The 16,256-nt window shown below is 38.0% G+C and overlaps 1 protein-coding gene across 7 annotated transcripts in view; it reads left to right on the forward strand.

The window, feature by feature from the left end:
- TMC1 (transmembrane channel like 1) overlaps nt 1-16,256 on the forward strand; it is a 387,898-nt gene that overhangs the window by 360,066 nt on the left and 11,576 nt on the right. For all 7 annotated transcript variants that reach the window (XR_013829012.1, XM_079925955.1, XM_079925956.1 and 4 more), the window contains 2 exons: nt 7,555-7,622; nt 12,483-12,722. Coding sequence is in view for 6 of the 7 variants with exons in the window: in XM_079925955.1 (XP_079782081.1) it covers nt 7,555-7,622; nt 12,483-12,722 (308 nt within the window). In the remaining variant the exon portion in view is untranslated. The remainder of the gene's footprint in view (nt 1-7,554; nt 7,623-12,482; nt 12,723-16,256) is intronic.

A 16,256-nucleotide genomic window follows, 5' to 3' on the forward strand; every position in this document is an offset into this window, starting at 1 on the left:
AACATTCATTCACCGATTCCTCACACTCTTTGCTACCCTTTAATCCTGCAAGCTCCCGTTGTCAGCACAGAGCAGGAAATGTAATTGCACATTGGAGAAACCACTGTGGGAGAGATCAATAGAAATACAAAGACAGGATGGAGTAAGAGACATTTGAGCCAAGTCTTGAAGGAGGATCAGAATTTCAAAAGACTGAGATGGAAGAAAGAATTCTCAGTGGACGGACTGATGGAAGGCAGGGCCCAGCAGCTGGAAAGTATGGGTGGTGCAGGCAGAGATGCAGAAATCTAAAATGGAAATGTTTTAGAGGATAAGAGGCCGATGAGAATGTTTCTTTGATATTCTGGACTTATTAATTGCCAGTATGAGTCCAGAAAGTACCTGTCATTGAAGCAAAAGAGAACCTGAGATGGGCAGAGAAGATACTTTTAAGAATCCTTTCAGGAATGAAAGAGAAAAATGTGTCCATTTCTGCCACCAAAAACAAGAATTTTTTTTTCTGAACTTTAAAAATAATACCAGTTCATTGTTTAAAAATCTGGAAAAGGCAATATAAGCTTAATATGGAAATAAAAATCACAGGTAATCCCACCACTCACGACATTACTTAGTTAATTGAATTGTAGAGTATTAGTGTTTATTTATATGTAGATAAACAAGTACTATAGATTTATATATAGTACTATAGATTTTTATAAAAATATATTGGCATGTATCCTATTGACTAGTTACTTGCTTTTCTTCACCTAACTGTGACCTTTTCTCTATGTTATTAACGGGTCTTGTATAATTTTTAAATGGCTGTGTGATAGTCTACATATGAATGCACAATAACTAGTTATTTTTTATTTGTTGTTAGTTAACTGTACCTAATGTTTTATTATTATATTAAACATTGTGATCGTATTTATTTATAGCCATGTAGATAAATATCTCCATAGATAAATCATAATCTTATGTAAAACTTATTTCCTTATGAGAAATTTCTCTAGGTTGAATTGCTCAGTTATAGAGGAGATATTTTTGAAAAAGTTCATTCACTTTTATAACAATATTAACCTCTATAAAGTCTAAACTCTGCAGACTCCAGCATTAGATTCAGAGATTCACTGAATATTAAGGTTAGGTGGAGTTTTGACAAAATCAGTCATAATGCTTTTATTTTACATATAAAAAATTAAGAGTCTGAATTGGAGTTGCCTAAGTACATAGCCAGTGAATAAATAAGGACAGTGAAATATCCTTCTGGAAAAGCCATTATGTTAAATATACTGAATTATACACTGGTTATATCTGAGTAAATGGGGTTAAAAGTGACTCTGTATATTTTCCAGTTATAAATTCGTGGCCAAAGTATTACCACAACAAACCTATGAAGATGAATTGAGGTGGGAAAATTACTGGCTAGGAGCAGACTGTTAGACCATGTAATGTAAGTTAATCTTTCCTAAGACTTCTCTGAGCATAGCAGGTAGTTCTCAATGTTTCTAAAGAGTTCACTGACTCATGGGAGTGGAAAGGTTTGCTCCCAGAAAGGATTTTAACCACCCTGATTCAGCAAAACCGCCCTCAGTCCTCTTGTAAACTCTGGGTTTTCTGCAATAGTTCAACACAGAATGCCTTTAACTCTCACTTTAATTTATGTTGACACCATCCTTGCCATTTGTCAATGAAGTAGGTAAATAGTATCCAGGAAGAAATGGACTGAATACATGGCATCGGGTAAGAGTATGTTCAATCTAATTAAAACCTCAGCTTGGTTAAACCTTGTTTAAAGTTACATTTTAAGGTGCTCCTTGTTGAATTTATGTGAATGGAAAATATGGGAGATTTTCCTGAGATCTGATGGAGTGCAAGGTTACCCATAAATAAGAGGCATATGATTCACAGACCATCAGAGTATATTACTAATCATATTATACTGTATTATATTTTTATGTAGAGCTTGCCATGTGTTAGAACATCTACAAAATGCTTTACATATATTATTCTGTGTAACCATACCAGCAACGCTATGAGGTAGATAATATTTTTCTACTTTACAGTAAACTGAGGTTTAGAGATTTTTAATAATTTGCTGAAAGACATATAACTGGTCAGTGGTGGAGGTAGAACTGAAATCCACATCTGATTGACTTCAAAGCCGTCAACCAGATTTCCATCATATTGAATTTTCACTGTAATGCTTACCCCTAGAAATTTCAAGGACTCTGCCAAAGCATGACTAATTCATGAGCCAATCCATAGCATTTGTAAGTCAAATGCTTAGACAGGTTTCTTGCTGTAGAATGGAATTAGCAAGAGGGGCTGGGATATAGAATTAGGAAATAAACTGATATTCCCTTTCTGGGAATGAGATACTATTTAGCAGTCCAGGAAGATGGAATGATAAAGAGTCAGTAAGAAGTCATGGGTATCCAACAAAGGTGTGAGAACATGGGCAAAGGGACAGAATAGACTGGACTGGACGGAGTCTATCTGCAGGCAACTAGGGTTATAGTGCAAAGCCCTGAGGTGCTGAATCAACCTAGTAGACGAGGGTTGGATTTGTTCTGGGTTAGTAGTTCACTAATTTGAGCATATATCAGAATGCTCTGAAGGCACATGAAAACACAGGTTTCTGATTCAGTAGATCTGGGGCAGGGCCTGAGAATTTACTTTACTAAAAAGTTCCCAGATGTTGATGCTGCTTCTGGTCTGGGGACCACCCTTGAGTGCCATTGCCCCAGTGCCACAGGCCAGGCCAGCCTGCAGCTCTAAGCAGTGTGATTCCAGCTGTGGGAAATGAGATTTGTGTGACGAAAGTCAGGCAGGTCATTGCAATGACAGAATTATCTCTGAGATCCTGAATTGCATTTCACAATATCCAGAGGTTGATGGTTTGCCCCAAATAATTAAACTTGCAGGGAGAGGATGGGTTTTCTCAGGCTTTTTCGTCCAGTGAGTACCATATGTTTTCCTTCTGGGTAGATAACTGACTCTAGCCCACCACAAACAAAGGTCTAAAAATAAAGCAAGAAAATTTCTAGTTCCTTGACTATTACGGACCCCAACCCAAATCCAGATTGGCTTCTCTGTTGCTGGCCCCTAAAAATCTTATTATGGATGAGCAGCCCTTAGGGACTCTATTGCACTTACTCCATTTGAATCATTTTGTTAACTCGGGTTACGAGAAAACCTGTTTTTTCTCAAGCATCATTTACCTTTAAGCTTTTTATATTTTAGAGGCAACACTTTGCAAATTGATTTACACTCATATTATTAGTGTATTGGCTTTAAAAAAAAAAAGAAACTATAGTATGATCTCATATTTTTAAAAATCCACCTCTAAAAGAATGAGCCTTGAATTTCATACCCTGTGTGTGTGCGTGTGTGTGTGTGTGTGTGTGTGTGTGTGTGTGTGTGTTTGCTTTCTTTCATTGGTTTCGTTTTTAGAGTAGGATTTTCTGAGTTTAATGAATGGAGTATAAATTCCATTTTTAAGGTGTTTAGAGAGAAGCAATTTTTTTTTTTAACATTTATTTATTTGGTTGCGCTGGGTCTTAGTTGTGGCAGGCGGGCTCCTTAGTTACGACTCACGGGCTCCTTAGTTGTGGCATGTGAACTCTTAGTGACAGCACGCATGTGGGATCTAGTTCCCTGACCAGGGGTAAACCCAGGCCCCCTGCATTGGGAGCACCACCACGGAAGTCCCAAGAAGCAATTCTTTAATAACTGAGTCAACCAATTACAGATTTTAGATTAGAAAGGGATCTTAGAAGTTATCTAGTTCAGAAGTAGGCAAACTTTCTCTGTAAAAGATTGCACAATAAGTATTTTCACTTCTGCAAGTATGTTATTGTGGTGTAGTGAGAAATATATATTTTGGTCTTCATTCCAATTCCCGGCTGGAGCGCCTAAAATTTTTCTAATTTACAAAGCAGTGACGGTGCTAGGAACATCTTTTGTTCTTATATTTGGTCTTTAACCCTGGCTCTTGATGCAGAGTTCCTAAATTCCTTGGAATATTGTGGGTGATAGGAGCATTATTTTTTCCAATGAGGCAGCTCTTGGTGGGCTCCTGGATAGCTTCAGTTTGGGGGCTGGTCAACAGAAAGACCTGACCATAATTAGAAACTCGGAAATTTCAGCCTCATCCCCCCATCCTCCAGGGAGGGGAGAGAGGCTGGAGACTGAGTTAATGATTTTGTCCCTGTGATGAAGTCTCCATAAGAATCTCTGAACCCTGGGGTTTGGAGAACTTCCATGTTGCTGAACACATTGAGGTGCCAGAAAGACGGTGCACGTGGAGAAGGCAAGGAAACTCTGTACCCTTTCCCTCGTACTTTGCCCTATGCACCTCTTCCATCTGGCTGTTCCTGAGTTGTATCCTTTTATAACCAACCAGTAATCTAGTAAACAAACTGTTTTCCTGAGATCTGTGAGCTACTCTAGCAAATGATCAAAGCTAAGGAGGGAGTCGTGAGAATCTCCAGTTTACAGCCCATCAGTCAGCATAGGTGACAACCTGAGCTTTCGATTAACGTGTGAGGCTTTCATCTAAAGTGTGGGGCAGTCTTGTGGCACCAAGACCTTAACCTGTGGGATCTGTGCCAACTCTGGACAGTTACTGTCAGAATTGAGTTAAATTGTAGGACATCGAGATGGTATCCACAGAAAGTTGGGGAAATGCTTGGTTTGGGGGAAGAACCTATACATCTGTGTCAGAAGTATCATGAGTAGAGTGTAATCATAGAGGAAAACAAGTGATTTCCCTTGCATCAGGCCATATGGTCTCTGTTGTAACTATGACATTCCTGTTTTCATCCCAGACAGCAATAGACAATACAGAAATGAATGAATGTAGCTATATTCTAAAAAAACTTTATTTACAAAAATTGATGGTGGTCCAGATTTGGCTCATGGGTCATAATGCACCAACCCCTGATCTAGTTCATTTCATTAGTTTATCTGTGAGGAAACTGAGGCCTGAATTGATTAGTGACTGGCTCAGCTCACTCGGCGAGCAAATGGCAGGGCAAAGTCTCATACTGGAGTCTGAATCCCAGACGAGTGTCTGTATCACAAAACCACTTGTCACAGTAGGGAGTGTGGAGGTACCCTTTCTCTGCATCCGGTCAATCAATTTATGCATCAAAGATTTTATTCCTCCAGCTGCCCCTGCTGCACACACAGTATGAAACCAAGGGTTCCTAGTGTGTCCTTTGTGCTTTTCTGGTCACCTGGTTATAAAAATATCTCATCTCAAATGGCCTTTAAGAGGTTTGTATGCTTGTGAGAATAAAAGAAATGTACTTCTAAAAGTTTGAATTTTTTTCATTTTCCTTAGTTTGGTGGGCTAAATCTGACACTCTTCTAAAGAGGCCAAGGTTGAAGGTTTGATTCTTAAACGGACACAGAGAAGAGCTGTTCCAAGGCCACAGATGGTGCAGACCACCGACTGAGCATTTGTCACATGTGTTCTGTGATCTCACAGGGCTCCAGGAGAAAAGGGGAGTTGATCCAGAGCAAAGTGCTCCTGGGGAAAGAGAAAGACTCAGAGCTAACGTTTCTCCAGATTAGAAGCAATTCATTTTCTTCGTTTTCCATGAAAACCACACTTCTTTCATTGTTGATTTTAGAACAAAAACTGTCAACCTAACCTCTTTGCATCTTAAGAACATTAAGCTTCTTGATGATCTGCAAACTAAGTGAAACACTTTGTATATACTTTAGTAGTATCTTGAGTGAATTTTTGTTGAAATCATCTGTCATCTTTGTCCTCCTTATATAGGGTTATTTATTTTTTCATTATGTATCATCTTATTATTATTATATCTTGCTATTTAACCATTCTTGTTATGTCAGACTTGGCATCTACTACCTGAATCTGTTACAAGGCACATCGCGCATACCTTTCAGTTAACTGGGAGAGTACTGTTGCCTTTTGGGAAGTGATGAATTTGACGCCTGGATTCAAGAATTCTTGAGGCAGAGTGTTCAAAAATTGTGAAAGATTTGTTGGGGCTCCAAATCAGAGACCTATTTTATCTTCTTACAAATATATTTTTGGGTGCTTGGGTTTAAGAAAAACTGAGACACTCTCAGGTTGTTTGATTTTGTATGTGTGTGTGTGCACATGAGCGTTGTGCTGTGCGTATATATGTGTGCTAGGGAGGGAGTTATTATGAGGATACATGTGGTCTGAAGCCACACCTGCAGGTGTCAGGATCTGGGGCAGTAATCAGGTCCTGCCACTCTATTACTCTCTCTTTGTGGTCCTCTCACTTTATATTTTTTGCTGTTTGCTTTTTCTCTTGTTACCAGTTAGTCAATTTCCTGATTGATTATTCTCTATCTCAAATTAAATAGGAGCCAGCTTTATTGTCTTTGCTAATTAGCATTACTCCATTGACAGAGCTTTCTTTCTAAGATGCCTAATGTGTCACCAGGAAGCCTTTGGATGGGTCCTCCTAGGACAGATGCCCACCTCAGTTCCAACTGGTGTCCCCTGTGTACAAAGAAGAGCCTGGTGCTGCTGCCCTGAGTAGGATGGTATCATTTAGGAGTGAACACTGGACAATGAGTTGAATAACTTCTTAAACTTTCATTGTATTGCTCTCTCTCTCTTTCTTTCTTTTTTTTTTTTGTGGTACGCGGGCCTCTCACTGTTGTGGCCTCTCCCGTTGCGGAGCACAGGCTCCGGACGCACAGGCTCAGCGGCCATGGCTCACGGTCCCAGCCGCTCCGCGGCATGTGGGATCTTCCCAGACCGGGGCACGAACCTGTGTCCCCTGCATCGGCAGGCGGACTCTCAACCACTGCGCCACCAGGGAAGCCCCTCTATATTTTTTATTGTAAAATAAATTCACATTTTTTTATAAAAGTATTTTAAATACGCAAAACTTAAAGAAGAAAATAAAAGCATAATCCATCACCCACATATAACAACTATTAATTTTGCTGATCACTTTTAAGTTTTTTCTTTATGCATAGTTTCATATTGAGTAGAAAAAATAATGTATAAGTTTACATATTTTTTGTTTAACATTAGAGCATAGTTTTCTCTTGGTTATATAAATATCCTTCCAACGGTGATTGTAATTAGCTGCAATATATATCATAGCATAGTTAAACTGTGTTTATTTAACCAGTGTTGGACATTTAGATGGTTTCATCTCTGCTTCTTAAAATTTGTTAGCATTTAGGATTATTTTGTTAAAACCAATTTCTAGAAGTAAATTTACAGGGTCAAAGAGGATGAAGTTTTTAAAACTTTTCATATGTGTTGTCAAATTGTTTTCTAAAGGTTTACTCCAAGTTTTACTTTCACCAGCAGTATATGAGAGCGTATGTCTCATCACACTTCCACAGCATCGAATGACAGAATTTTAAAATGTCTTACTGTGTTAAAAAGGATGCCTTATTATTTTATTGCTAATTATTTATTGTATTGATTATTCTGCTGCTGCAAGAAAGTAGTTGCAAGTCTAGCCATACCTATATAGAAATATGAAACACTTGCCTTTCAGTTTTTGCCATTTGAGATGCTAATACAGTGAATGTCTCCTCTAGCCTTCATACACCGAATTTGACATCAGTGGCAATGTCCTCGCTCTGATCTTCAATCAAGGAATGATCTGGTAAGCCAGCTGTGGACAGTTTATCACTTGAAGAAAGCCTCCAAGATCATTTTTGCATGAAGCACTGTAGCCTGGTGTTAGAGAAGTCCACAGTCTGTATCTAACTCAACATTTGTCTTTTTGCAAAGTGAATGGTTGTGAAGAGTTTACTTTTTTTCCCCATATTTTAAATCTTAATTCTAAAAGGCATCTGCCTGTTTTGCAGAGCACTCCTTCATCAAATACTGGGAGTCTAGGTTCTGGCTTCTAGATTATTTGAAGGCTTTTTATAATTTCATATCCTGTGATACTAGGATCTGACAGTGAAACATTAATGATCCCATTACCCCATGTTAAGAAAGAAAGAAATTAGTGTAAGGTTTTTCCAAGAAACTTATTTTATTTGCAGTCACTATTGAATATGTTTTAAATGGAATTTACAGCTACTTTAAGAACTATTAGCTTACCAAATCCAGTAGTTTATAGAGATGAAATACATGTTTTAGGAAGGTTTAGTTAGAAATATGATCTTTATTTAGTAATTTGTTTCATGGGGCCACTTGCACATCGGAATTATTTCTTTTAATGTACAAAGGATTGTTATATCTTTTATTAAATGAAAGCATTTTCACTGTAAACTTTGACAGGTTAAGATGAGTTGATACAGTAGAAACCATTTTTGACTTTAAAAATGGAATCATAGCAGGAGATTCATCTGTGGACCGTGTGTCTTGAAAATCTGTCACTCTTAACTAAGAACACCCCAACCCACAAGCAGTTACAACTGAGCTTCTTTATCCCATTGACACAGATCTAATATTGTGCCAATCACACCATTGTCCTAGGTGCAAGTACTAGTTACTGGGGTCAGTTTTTGTGCAAGCTTCATCTATTACTCAACTCCTTCAACCATAGCTAGTCTGAATTGTTAAACCTTTGTGAGAGCAAACCTCTCTGCAAAAGTAAAAATGATCTTGCTTCAGTAATATAAAGACCACAGTCAAGGGCCTCATCATCCTGCCTTGGGGCCTGTCAGATTTCTGTGCCTCACTAGGTCAATCAATCTGAAGAGAAGACTATGAAAAGATCCTCCTCTCCATTGTCAGGTGTGTTTAAAAACGTGATTCCTGTTCCCTTGCTTTCTAAATTTTACAGGTTATGGCTTATATGTCCAGAGAGTCATTAAGGAGTGAAATGCATCCTTTCTTCTCCAAGCAGGGAGGAAAGTCAAGGTGGCTCAACATGTGACTATCACCAGAGATAGCAAAGGGCTCAGCTTCCAGATCTTTCGTTTCCTGTAGGGGATTCTGCTGTCATGGCAGAAAATGGCTAACGGTGCTATTGGAGTAATGAGAAACCACTGCCTTATATCAGTTTTAAAACTCCCTGGCTCTTATGCAGAGTGTCGTAAATCCCTCAGGCCTGGCGTGGCGCCATTTGTGCAGACATATGCTGCAAGTCTGTTTCTTGTTCTTTCATAGTGAAGACAACAGATTGGCCTAGAAATTTGTTTTCATTGTCAGCAAAGCTCTTATAATTGTGTCCTGATTTGTTTCACTTGTAATTTTGCACCTATTTAGTCCACTGTTGTTCATATTGAAATTCTTAAATATCTAAACAATCTTCTCCAGTTTTCTCATGGGCAGACCCATCATCAAAATCTTCGCGGTATCATTACACTATCACTTTCTATGTATTCAACCTTCAGATATTGGTCAAATATTGCTTCGGGTTAGTTTGAAGAGGACTTTAGAAAGTGATTGTGTTTTTTGAGTGTACTAAGATGTTCACACACTTCCCAGAGTTCTAGAAGCAAAATATTGAATAACTATTATTCCCCTTCAGGTCAACCCTTTGTACAAATGGTCTTTTCCTAACTGCCAGGAAGTTGGTGACAGGGTAGGGATGTGGTGTGGGGAATGTGTAGTCTAGGTTTAGAAGTCTCCCTTGTACTCACACATGTAATCCACTATTTTATGAGGCATAAGGATCTGATGCCCAAGTATGGCCATTTGCTACAGAAATGATCAAAAGAGGATGGAGATTTTGTGTTCAATTTTATTGGTTTGTGACTGGAGACATTCAATAACCGCTTTAGGAGTTTCTGAGTAATGAAGGTTATTTACACGGATGTTATTAAAGTCAAACAATTATAGGTAACATCCATTTTTTTATGAATTGGCTGATATGATCAGTAAAACTATATTATACACGTCTTTTTAAAATAGCATAGGTTTTGTCATCATATTTTTAAATGATGAAAGCATATCATATCTCTACTCTATCAGAGCAGGATGTAGCTGAGGCAGAGCACACACAGTGAGAAAGAAGATAGGTTTAGACGTTGTTCCAATGCTGTCTCCTGTGTCTCCCTGCCAGTCTTGTCACTTTCTGCTACCTCATTTTCTCACTTGATCAAATGTGAATAATTTACCTGACACGTACCGTGTCACTGGAACAATAAGAAGAGCTAAATAAAAGAAGCTTTGATTTGCTTTGATCTTCTTGGAAGAAAAGCATTTTATAAGCCTAAGGTATTACAATGATCTTCAACTGACAGATGACGGGATCAGGTCTGGCTAAGGGACTTAGTGAGCTGAGCTGATTAGTGAGTCACGGGCAAAGAAAGAATGAGCTTTAAGATTCAGATATCACTGTGCCGGGATCTCTTTTTCTAGGGTAATGTTCTTGAGTCATTTGTTCAAAATGCCTATGTGATATTTATTTTGAAATTCTGAAATTATTTATCTATAGATACACTTACATATATGAGTGTCCATATGTGTGCATACAGATAAACAACGCATGCCTATGTATAGCTACACATATATGTGGCTTTAGGCAAAACTGTATCTTAGGATAGACTAGGTTGTGCAGCAATTAAATACAAACCCCCAAATCTCAGTGGCTTAGAAAAGGAAAAGTTTATTTCTTATTTACTCCATGTGTCCAATGTGAGTTGGTAAAGGACTGTGCTCATGTTAGTTACTCTCACTGTGGAGTCATAGACTGTGATAGACTAGGATCCATGTGGAACATCACTGGTCAGAGCAGAGAGAGAAGAGAACAAAAAACCCTACAGCGCTATTAAAGTTTCCATCCCGTAGTGAGACACTTCATTTTTATCTCTGTTTTACTGGCCAAAACAAATCACATGGCCAAGCCTGACTTTTAGAAGGGGGCAAGCACAATCATCTGCAAGCATGTTACATTACAGACGTTGGCATTTGGGAATATCATCTAGTGCTTTGTAATTCTGACCCCTCAGCTGGGACTGTCACTCACTTACTTGCTCATGTTTCTGGGGTTCCAGATTCTCTCTTGCTATCCTGTAACCAAGATACACAGTATTGTTCCAAAGTTTACCCTCATTTAAAAAAAAACTAATGAACTTTATATCTTAGAGAAGTTATAGGTTCGCAGCAAAACTGAGTGGAAAGTACAGAGTTCCCATATACCCCCAGTCCCCACCCACGCACAGCCTTTCCCACTGTTGACATCTTCCACCACGCTGTACATTTGTTGTCACTGATGAACCTACATAGACAAATCATCATCACCCAAAGTACATACCATTTTTTTAATAGTTTAACTTTCTACAAAATCTATGGTCAGTTCCGTATGTTAAATGTTTTTCAGATCTGTTGTATGGAAACCTATTGACAACACAGCACAAACTGTAGCAGATTAGCACTTTTCAATGAAATGGTTTAATGTTGGATTGCACAAGTTCAATTATAGCCAAAACTAACTTCTTCATCTAACTCAACCCCCCGCCCTCCATAATATACCAAATTTACATTGGATTGATTTAAAAAATTATTCTACATAACCAGGAAATATAACATGCAAACCCTAACTAGAATTGCTGAAGGTTTTATTATATTTGGGACAGTTTAAAAGGTAGGATTCTGCTTATACTTCTGAAATAAGTGTACATGTATCCTCTTTTGAGTTTCGGATTAATAAATTGCCATTATGGTGCTGATGGATTTTCTCATCAAAGAAAACTGAAATTTATTTTGTTGAAATAATAACCACTAAAGCCATCAAGTAAGAGTGACCTCACCCAAATGGTTCCTGTTTAAAAGTGACATTTGAAAATACTTTTTAAAAATCTCATGTACAGACCAGTGGATTTCCTGGACAAGCTAAAATAAGAAAGTAAACAGATAAACTAAATTAAATGGATGTGTCAAATTTTCATTTCATAAACACATAAAGCTTACAATGGAATATCAACAAAACATAGTATCTTGTGAGGCACAAATACATAATTCCCATTGGCTCTAAAATACCATAACAGCCACAAATAGAAAATAACATCAGAAAAACTTACTTTAACATTTTCTCTTTCATTAAGTAAAAATTAGCTATGACAAAATAATTAATGCACATATGCAGTTTATTTGAATATAATGGGTGATTTTAAGGGTTAATTATAAAAAAAGCTAATTTTTAAAATTTGGGGGGAAAGTTTTTTTTAAAGCGAAATTTTTAGATATATTAATGATATGAATATTAGGGGAAAGTAAATTTTTTTTACAAGTAGAAGAGAGAAGTAGAACAAATGTAATATACTGTTTGGTCTGTTGTAGTTTAAAGTTACTAATGATAAGTGGATATAGTTAGCGACCAGCAGAGTTTCTGTGAAAGACTTCAGTACACAATATCTGCAATAATGGGGAAGATGGTAAAATGTGTACAGGAGATGGAAATAGAATTAGTTAAGTTTATTAACATGAAGGGTTTACGTGATTGAAAGCGGCAAACACATTTTCTGCCTTTGGCAAATAAGCATGATGTAAAATAAATACGGACTGTGTGACTTTGTTGGGGAGTGAAGCTCCATGGTGAGCAGAGCTCTGTTTTTCTTTCCAGGATGGGCTCCTTCTTCGCTCCCAGCCTCCCAGGCATCAATATCCTTCGTCTCCACACATCCATGTACTTCCAGGGCTGGGCTGTGATGTGTTGCAACGTTCCTGAGGCGAGGGTCTTCAAAGCTTCCAGATCGAATAACTTCTATCTGGGGATGCTGTTGCTCATCCTCTTCCTGTCCACCATGCCCGTCCTGTACATGATCGTGTCCCTCCCACCATCTTTCGACTGTGGCCCCTTCAGGTTCTTGCCTTTGTAATTTCTTTTGGGCAAAGTTTTCTTTCAGGGGTGGAGATGGGAATGGTCACTCGTCGTATAAGCTATTTTTTTCCCCCCAAACAGTGACATTTTGGTCTGTAGGAATTGAGCTCTTTTAGATATTCAGGCTCATTATGTGACATGGAAATTCTTAAACAAGATCCATCTATTGATGTTTTCTCACTTAGCAATCATAAAAGGGAAAATAACTGCTCCAGGTTCTGTCCGTGTGAAATATGTACACTGAATCTGAGCTCTTTCTGTATAAGGAGTTAGCGAAGAGCAAGGTTTGATTACACTAGTCTGGATATGAACATTTGCCTGATGCTAGGTCATCTCATTCAGACATTGGAAGCTATTGTTACTTTTCACATGAACCACCTAATTGAAAATATAAAAGAGGAAGGAAGGGCGGGAGGGAGGAAGGAAAAAAGAAAGATGACTCCACAAGCTACCTAGGAAATGGGATCATTATTAGCTAATAATGAATATAAAGAGGGTCACATAATTTATAATCCAAATCTACATGCTAGGAAAAAAATTAAGGATGTTCCTCGTGTATATTCTCCTCAAATAACAAGAATAAATCACACAAGTCAGTAATAAAGAGTCAAGAAGGCTCTTTGATCCAACTTAGAAATATACTTTTCTACAGTTCTCTATGACAGCGTTCCCTGTGACACTTACCAAGAAAGCAAAGTTTCCAGATCTGGAGGATTGAGATTTCATTCTACCACAAGTCCGCCCAAGAATCTCTACATGTTGAGTCACTGATCAGCATGCATTTGAGTTATTTCTACTTTTCAGTGGGAAAATGTGAATACAAAAAGCCATGTGAATGACAAGCATGATGCAATAGTGGACATGTATAATTTCTCCTTCATGCTGTCAGACCCAAGTTATTAAATTAAAGTCAAAATATTCTTTGCCCACAGACTTAAGTATAAAAGAAGCATTTTCATTCTAATAATAGTCTGTTATTACTGCTTTCCTGGACATAAAGAAAGAAAATGTTAAGCCTACTGATTGTGCAAAAACAGCTGGAGTTCTGTCATACATATTCAGGAAGCTGAAGTTGACAAGTCCTGTTCCCCCGCCCCACCCAGGTGGGGGGAAGTAAATAATGCAGACAGTGACATCTGGAGGCTAAATATGAAACTACAGTTTTGAAAGAGCAATTGGTCTTAATAAAGCTCAGGGTACAAAGTTCAAGAGACAAGTCATCTAAAGACTTTAGTTAATTGCAAATTACCCACACAACTAAATATCCAGGATAAGTTTTAGATGTGCTTTTAACTTTTTAATTGGAAGTGGGTCCTTCTCAGAAAAACATATCAAAGGAACTTAGTTGTCTGCCAGGGAAACCCCACAAGGTCAACATGGAGCTGGGTGGTGGTAACAAAGGTCCATTAATATTAAAAATATCATTGAGCTAGTCACGTACAATGACTGCACAATTTTAGGTTTTTGCATCCTAACTCCTTTGCCTCTCTTTAAATCACACTGAGTTACTATGATTTTAATGAATAAAACTTAGTCTGTGTCTAACACATAGTATCTGACTTTGACCAACTCTTTCCTAATTGGCAAACTTTGGCACATGAGCAGCATGTATATCACTATTTTGAGATCAAGGAAATTTAAATATTTTCAGTAGAGTATTGGGAAAGGGGTATCTCTGTCCTATTTAGATAGTCTGTTGTTCCTGGAGCAAAAGAATGTATACTTGGTTTATTCTCTAGATTTTAAAGCTTTAAGCATTGTTCTGCCTTGGTAGTGAGGTGAGAAAGGATATATTAGTAGGAGACTCATGACTTGCCATCCTTTTGGACCCTGAGTTTGAGGTGGTTTGACCAGCCTGCCTAGTGAAGTGTATCTGACCCTACTTGGCACCTGGGTGGGCAGCAAATTGGTAAACGTGCATTTGAGGTAGGTTAATAGGGACAGCACAGTAATGGCCAGGCTCTCCCAGGTGCATGTATGTTTTCAGGTAAGGTGGCTACAATACCTTAGAAGACCCATTCTGCAAAGCAATTTGATGAGATAGTCTAGCTTGTTCTGGTTTCATAAGAACTGGCTAGGGAGGGTGAATTTTCCAGAAAATTATTCCAGTAGGCTATTAAGTGGATTTACCTTAACAGTTTGACAATTAAAAAACTATTTCTTTGGTGTCCAGATGAAGAAAATTCTTCTAATTGCTCTACCACATTTCCTGACACTTGATGTTTCTCCCCCAGCTCCCTCACTAATAATTCTGGACAATTTGTAGTTCTCTAGGTTCTCACACACCTCCCTACTAACATTATGGTAATTATAACTTCATGTATTTTCATCTAACTGCAAAGGTAATATGTGTTTACCCTAGAAAAACCAGAAATTATAGAAATTTTCGCATGAAAATAAACACTAACTAAAGACCTGAAATAACAACTCTCAACATTTTTTTGGCATTTTGTATTTTGGTTTTCTTCTTATGCAGATTTTTAAAATAACTGAGATCATATAACATGTATATGTTTATGTTATATTGTGACACTGCTATTACATTACTCACTTGATGTGTTGATTTTTCTTAATAGTGTAGCTGACTTCTAGAGTTTAGGGACAGAATATTTTCATCCCTGTGAGTCAAAACACAGTAGAGTGTTGGCCGTAATTTGAGTTAATGAATGAAGAATGACTGTTTGTCATGCACTAAACACTAGAAGAGATGTAGGTGTACATTGGGCATTGATTCTGGCCAGGTGGACCTTTTGGTCTGGCTGAAAAGACAGACATAGACTATTCTAATTAGGGTGGATAGAGCTATGCCCAAGAGAGCTATAGATTAACTTCAGTAACATTTCACTTGGCTGTATACTCGCAACAGGCTGGAAAGGACTTCTGGGAATATGCATACTTTGGTTCACCTGTCAGAAAAAGGGAGTGCCAGGATTTGTAGATGCTTCTATAGTTTGTGTATAATAAAAGATCTGGACTCCTGGTAAGAGACCTATCCTGGAAAAGACACCCAAGAATCCTCAGTGATACTAATAACTTCACATTTCTCATACACTGGATGCAAAGAAGACCTTTGTGGGTAGGGATGATTTTGTAAAATTCCAGTTCCCTCATTCTGACATTCATCAAACACAGCCCTAGAGGCTGGAGAAGGTGGGGTGGATTGTCTCATTTTTTCTCATCCTCCTTGCCTGTCTCCTCATGCTGGCTGTATTCCGTATGTCATGGTCATGAAGCATGGTCAGCTAGAATGGATGAAGAATGAGAAACCTTAGTACAATAGGTTGATATAATCTTAAATTGTCAGTAAGCTTCATCCCCCCTTATGTATCATAGGTCTTGCTAATTAGTGTGTAGATCTATAATTTGTGAAGCAAAATTTATACCTCTGTAGTCCAGTGACTCCTGACAAGATACTTGAAGTCACTCTCAGTCTATTAAAAGATACTGGAGAGAAAAAACATCTGATCTGGAACTTGTGGGTCATGTTCAATTAGTAGTTAAGAATGTATAAAGGTC

Source organism: Stenella coeruleoalba (genome assembly GCF_951394435.1).
Source record: "Stenella coeruleoalba genome assembly, chromosome: 7".
Classification (NCBI taxonomy): Eukaryota; Metazoa; Chordata; class Mammalia; order Artiodactyla; family Delphinidae; genus Stenella; species Stenella coeruleoalba.